This window comes from Loa loa (assembly GCF_000183805.2).
Source record: "Loa loa unplaced genomic scaffold supercont3.167, whole genome shotgun sequence".
In the NCBI taxonomy this organism is placed as follows: domain Eukaryota; kingdom Metazoa; phylum Nematoda; class Chromadorea; order Rhabditida; family Onchocercidae; genus Loa; species Loa loa.
The window spans coordinates 127,715-134,203 of NW_018108347.1; the positions used below are offsets into that span (position 1 = coordinate 127,715).

The following is a 6,489-nucleotide window of genomic DNA, read 5'->3' on the forward strand; positions in this document are numbered from 1 at the left end:
ATCTTCCTTCTGGAACCTTCTTTTCTAATTTCTTTTTTTACTCCCTTAATATCCCATAAATTTTCTTTTAGTGCCGTTGACTTTGTTAAGAATATCAACATCTCTAATCCTGTTGTAAACTCTTTTTTTGTATAAATATTTTTCTCATTAATGATACACAGAAAATTCTTCTTTAATCGCTTACCAATATTTCTCAAGGCTATAACTGCATACTACAAAAACCGTTATCAATAAATGCCAATGAATAAGTCGCATTATTGTAGAACTTCAAATTCATGATATATTTTACAGACGTTATTGCACAGTTTAAATTGAGTATCCTGTTCACAGGACGTCACAACTAGGAACTATTCATTTTAATGGAATTTTCACATTCCTGTTTTGTTTTTCAGATATTTGTAGGGATTATATCAGATAAGATAACTAATGAATAATGGATGTTATTTAATACAATCATTAAATCCTATGAGAATTCATAAAATGACCATTTAAATCAGTTCCGGTATTGCGATTCCAATGAAGTTCCGAATCCCGGACATAACTACATGATGAATATGTCAAAAAGACCCTATATTAATGATAGATTTACAGGAAAAAATCAATACATTCGATATCTGAGGTCAGAGAGAAAAGAAGGAAGAACGGACAGATTAAGAGAAATCGAAATAATTCAATTTATGATTGTGAACACCGGTTCCGTTGTTGGCAGCCTCATCCTCTCCGCAACTTTCATGAAGATAGTATTTCTCCATGATTGCGCATGCTTTATAAAATATTTCTGTATTCGAACTTCTAAAGAGAAGATCACTTGAAGAAACTTTTTTAATTTTATTAAAATGAAAATATTATATTAGGTAAACATATTAACTTAAAGTAGTAAAAAAGAAAAAACAGAAAGTGATGAAATACCCAGCTATCTACCTCTGTTCACTGGAAAAAATATATAGATTGGTAAAAATTCCTTCAAATTGTGTAAAGAATGCTCAAGCGATGCAGAAGAAAAGCATTTTCATCGCAGAAAATTCAACTTACAGCATCAGGAATTCGAGTTTATCGACCACATTCAATTCTTCCAGTCTAGTAGCGTACAGATTTTGGCCATCAACTGCAAAGAGAATAGTAATAGATAAACACCAAAAAATGCAATCATCAGCATTTCTAAACCATGTCTATCGAGGCAGCCGTCAGCAATACCTTTTCATAAAAAAACCCCTTAGCAATGATGTCATTAATAAATGCATCGCCATCACCCCAGCTTGTCCTAACAATTCACTATCAAAACTATTGACCAATTCAGCTCTCAATCTCCTTACCGATCCTGGAACTCAGTCACATCTAGACCACTTTCAAGTCTACATACATTCTCTGCGAAGAGATTTTTTGATGAAAATTCTGAAAATAATTTCTAACTAGAAATTATTTTCTGTTACTAATTCATTTCAGTAAAAAGAAAAAAGACCACTGGTGGCTTAACACTTCTGTCTCTTTTTTTCTTTTTGAATATCCTATAATGACTTGAAAATCAATAAGTAAACAAATAAATGTACACTGTGGAACATTAAAATTAAGAATGAAGAACAATGTCAGGCTTCATTCCATATCTTTCCAAATGGTAGTTCAGCTACCTATGTATAACTGCTGCAGGTCAATAAAAAAGCTCCACAAGCCTATAAAGAAAAGCAAATAAGGAGACGAACAAGGTCAATAAATAACTAAACACTACTTTTACAATAATCACCACAATCCAGAATCTCGCCCAATGCTTTCAATACCACGACAACAACGCTGCAATCCATAACAGTGAGCATGTCACAGAGAGGAGCAAGAGCACCTTGACGTACAATTTCTGCTATATGTTCTCTATTACCACCAGCGATAGCATTGGCAATCACCCAGCAGGCCTACAAAATATTTGATTTTACTTCTATTCCATTAATCTAGTGAAATTGAAAAAAAAAAATCCTTCATTCACCCTTATTTTTCATTTGTTGAGAGTCCTAAACAACTGGCTGGAATGTGAAAGGAAGATCTTACATAGATTTATTTATTTTATCATCAACTTTTAGAATTCTGATTTTCTTTTTTTCTTTTTAAAGAAATATAATGTATAAAGGTATAATGTATAAAAGAAATATAATATAATGTATAAAAATAATATAATGTATTAATATAATGTATAATGTATAAATATAAATATAATGTATATAATGTATAAATATAATGTAAAATAATATAATGTATAAAAGAAAAGTATAATGTATATAATGTATAAATATGTAAAATAATGTAATGTATAAAAAAATATATATAAAATACATCTACTTGATGTAAGACCCCATCCTATGTCTTGCCAAACATTTTGCGTGGGTGAAAAATTTTCCTCATTTTAACCTAATAATGTAAAATTTGTATCTTTTTCTGAAATTTCATGAGATAAGATTTGAAAGGTCATTTGATGCAAAACAAGAAAAGGATAATTTTCACAGCTGTGAAAACTTGCCTCTGAACGAACTTGGAATGTTTCCGTCTTCAAAATTTGTATCAAACAAGGAATTATTCCAGCGTCAAAGATGGTCTGTATCTGCGAAGATGTACCAGCGGCAATATTCGACAATACCCAGCATACTTCACGCTTCGTTTTTTGATTACCATCCAGCAAGAGACGATGAATGTAATTCAGTGCATTCCCACAGTTTAAAACACCTTCAGTTATATCTCATTTTATTGTCAAGGATGCTCACAGTTCCAACAAAATGTTACTGATGTTTCCTGTATAAAACTACGCATGGAACACAATTTTATTAACTTATCTACCACGAGTCTAATTGGGAGTAGATATTTCATTACTTAAGCGACAGACTTCTCAGGGTGATGTTGCTTAAAAGTTCCGAAATAAACTTTACAAAAATTTTCACTGGTTAAAAAAATTGAACTAAAATTCAAATCGACGGGAACGACAATAAACCTAGACTTACTTTGTGTTTGCTCGTCATCTCCTGAAACAATATTTCCAACTGCCAACAATGCCGCCAATGATATTTTCGAATTGGGATTTCCCATGTGTTCTACCAGACATTCAATGGCACTCGGCTTCAGAATATATTTATACGAGCTTTCTGGTGCAGCATCAAGTAAGCGACCAAATGCGCGACATGCATCTGAGATAATTAGTGTGTCACTACTGTACAAGGCTTCGTTGAACAGTGGTAAGAGCACTGCGATCTGCAATTCATTCATTTTCATAAAAGCTTTAGATTCAAGTAAAAATTCACAGTGTATAGTAAAATAATATTCCCAAGTTTTTATAATATCCAAAACGATTCTTTCTTATCCAAAACGACGTATCCAAAACGATTCTTTCTTTAATTTCCTTGTTTAATTTATATGTCCCACTGCTAAAAGTTCAACTCACCACGAAAATGCAAGAAAAAAAATTTTTTCATTTTTTCTCATAAAGAGACACGAAATGAAATGCTTTAAGACATGAAATGAAATGAAGACATAAAGTACTAAGAGATATGAAATGTTCCTTCGTATTTCTCTTAATCTCTGAAATGTTCTATTAAATGTTTTAATCTCTGAAATGTCCTACTAAGATATGAAGTGAAACCAACTGCCTTAAGCTATATCATACAACAACAGTTTACACATGATAAAAAGTTGAACTAACAAGGAGCTAACTGGATCGGTAAACTGATATACTTGTAGCAATAACAGCATACTCATTTAAATCTATAATAACCTTTTGGAGATCTACAGGTGGATCTTTTCCACGGCACAGATTCGAAGCAGCCCAAACAGCACATCGCGCTTCCATCAGTGTCATACTACTGCAAAGGAAATGAGACCTATAAAATTTAAACAGTTGAAGAAGTAAGACAGAAACAAAAATAGGAGCCAAGAGAAACCAGTACAGTTTTATAAAATTTACCCATCTGGAATCGTCGCCATTTTCTCAGCCATACCATATGAGATGCAGAGATCTCTGTATTCACAACATTCAGCAGCTATGTTACCCAATGCAAATAATGTTAATTCACGCATTTCACGGTCCGGATTACTGCAAGCATTGAATTGTATAAGCGACATTTTTGGTAAATTATCGGTAAAATAAAAAAAAAAATAAAATCATGTTAATGAAGGGAATCACCAAAAGAAAATTCAGGAAACTGTTCCAAAAATAAAAAAGACATTACGTAATTAAATCGACCAAATATGGGACAACACCGCTTTTAACAATTGCTTCGGTATGTGTTGAACAGATGGAAACAATAGCACCGACAACATGCGTAGCGGTTCGACGTATGTTAAGAGTCGATCCAGTCTGCAGCAATACCACGATGCGAGGTATTAAATTCAAGGCAACAATTTCATCAGCCACATCACCAGCATTACCTTTAAAACCAACTAGATGCATGTAAATATATTTTTCTTAGCTACACATCCTATTATAAATTTCAACAAGGAATTGGAAATTGAATTTTTATTACTTAAGCGGGAAAGGATTGGTTCAGCTATTACATGTAGTCGAAAAGTAGTTACTAGTAGATTAAGGATTTTAAATAGTTCATTTAAAGATTGAACGATTCACTTCCCATTAAGTGCTGAGGGAGAAGAAATACCACCTCAAGCAGCTAGCAACGTACAACCACATATATATATATATATACGGTTAAACGTCGAATGCTGAGTTTTACACTACAAAAGATAATCCAAATCGAGCTCAGAAAACCATTCAAAAGTATGTTATGCCAGAATTACTTGCACGGAAACGACGTCTATAGAAATCCAGTGCTTCCTCGATATCTTCCGGACATTCTCCACATAGCTTGGCAACGATTCGCTCGTCCACTGCAGTGCAGGCCTAAAACTGCTATTTGAAAATTTCATTTTTTCAAATTTTGCTGAATTTGATCTATATAGTTTCACATTCTTCTACAGCATCAAATTTATCTGAAATTTCATCCACTGTAGCATGAACAGACAAAATCCAACATATTCCGCAAAGCGAAGCATGAAATAAACTGTACGGTTCAAGTTACATTGCTTTCATCAAGCGAAATATGATACAATTGATGACTACAACCCTGCTGAAGATTTCCGAACTCTTAAAAGCAAAGAGTAAGAATGAAAAGAGACTACACATTATCCGTAATTTGTAGAAATAAAAATCAAAACTAGCAATCTGCTCGTGTCCTGTCATTGTAATAGCTTGGCTCAGAGTTGAACATGACTGTACATTAATTTCCTGAAAGAGAATCACTGACGTCAAACAAACCCAACTATGTGCTATCCAACATATAAAAAGTTTTCCCTTCAATACAAGTGAGTGATGCGAAAGTGCCCTACAGGTTCACGTCTCGGTTCTTCATTAGTTTGTGCCATATCTATTTGCCGTCGTTTGTTCAAATCATCATATCGTTTAGCTTTACGGATTTCAGCGCAAGTTTCTTCACGCCGCTTACGCATGGCATCTGATGTCATACCTAAAACATCATTTTATTTGCTTATTAGCACTTTAAATATAGAAATACAAATATATTTGTGTGTTGCGACATTCGTTGATAGAGTGAATGGATGGATGAAGAACAAAAACAAGAAGAGAATTTAGAGAGAATCGCATATCATGTTTATAACTAATACTTTTTCACTTAATACTTTTCCAGAGTATTACTTTCTTTTTCAAACTATTAGTGCCTAATAATTTTTCATGTCTGTGAGAAAAGTATGGATTCACCTATATTATGACAAGTTTTTAAATATAACTACAAGATTTATTGAAAAAAATTTTCAAAAAACGCATATTTGTTTTCAAACATAAAAATCACTTTTGTTAATAAATTAAGAAGAGGTGATTTCCCTACTCGGAGTAATTGAAGGAAAAGAAAATAGATTCAATAACAAATTTGATAACATATTACCTTTATTTTTATACATAGCTTCATGTGAAGTAACATCAAAACCGGAATCTTTATCATATGAAGTAGAAAAACCGGATGACGATGCACCTTCCTCACCCATTTTTCCTGAAATGCAATAAATTTTCAGGAAAATTATTCAGGAAAGTATATAAGCAATGTAATTACATGTACATATTAACACAAAGAAATCATCAATCAATATCGAGTAGATACTTACAGGATGAGTAACTACAAATCGAACAACCGCCAGAATGATAATAAACAAATCGAAGCAAAATTGCGAGTATCGGCCTAACCATGAAATACCAATGCAACTTCTATAGTGTATTTTTCCCTACTTTTAACTGATATATGTGCGCTTCGCGTACGTGTATACACGTACGTGTACTTGTATATATATATCTCAATGGTATGCAGGACAGCAAAATATGTAAAATACATTTTTGCATTAAGCGCTCAACGTTTCTCTTACTTTCACGTCTCGTGTAATTTCTCGTTAAGCGCGAAACGTTTTACATATTTTTTGTGTGAAGCATACAACATTTTTCATATTTTCACGTTTCACTCG

The 6,489-nt window shown here is 32.8% G+C and overlaps 1 protein-coding gene across 1 annotated transcript; it reads right to left on the reverse strand.

Moving 5' to 3' along the window:
* Positions 1 to 650: 650 nt before the first annotated feature.
* LOAG_07693 (hypothetical protein) lies at positions 651 to 6,188 on the reverse strand (the record flags this gene model as incomplete). The annotated part of the gene is made up of 13 exons (XM_020447511.1): positions 6,139 to 6,188; positions 5,922 to 6,026; positions 5,350 to 5,486; positions 5,183 to 5,248; positions 4,762 to 4,864; positions 4,197 to 4,395; positions 3,932 to 4,060; positions 3,743 to 3,830; positions 2,976 to 3,222; positions 2,501 to 2,703; positions 1,724 to 1,901; positions 1,033 to 1,105; positions 651 to 792 (listed from the first exon to the last, which is right to left on the reverse strand). The coding sequence occupies exons 2-13, from the start codon at positions 6,019 to 6,021 to the stop codon at positions 651 to 653; spliced, it is 1,665 nt and encodes a 554-aa protein (XP_020302269.1). The 5' UTR covers positions 6,022 to 6,026; positions 6,139 to 6,188.
* Between the last annotated feature and the right edge of the window lie 301 nt (positions 6,189 to 6,489).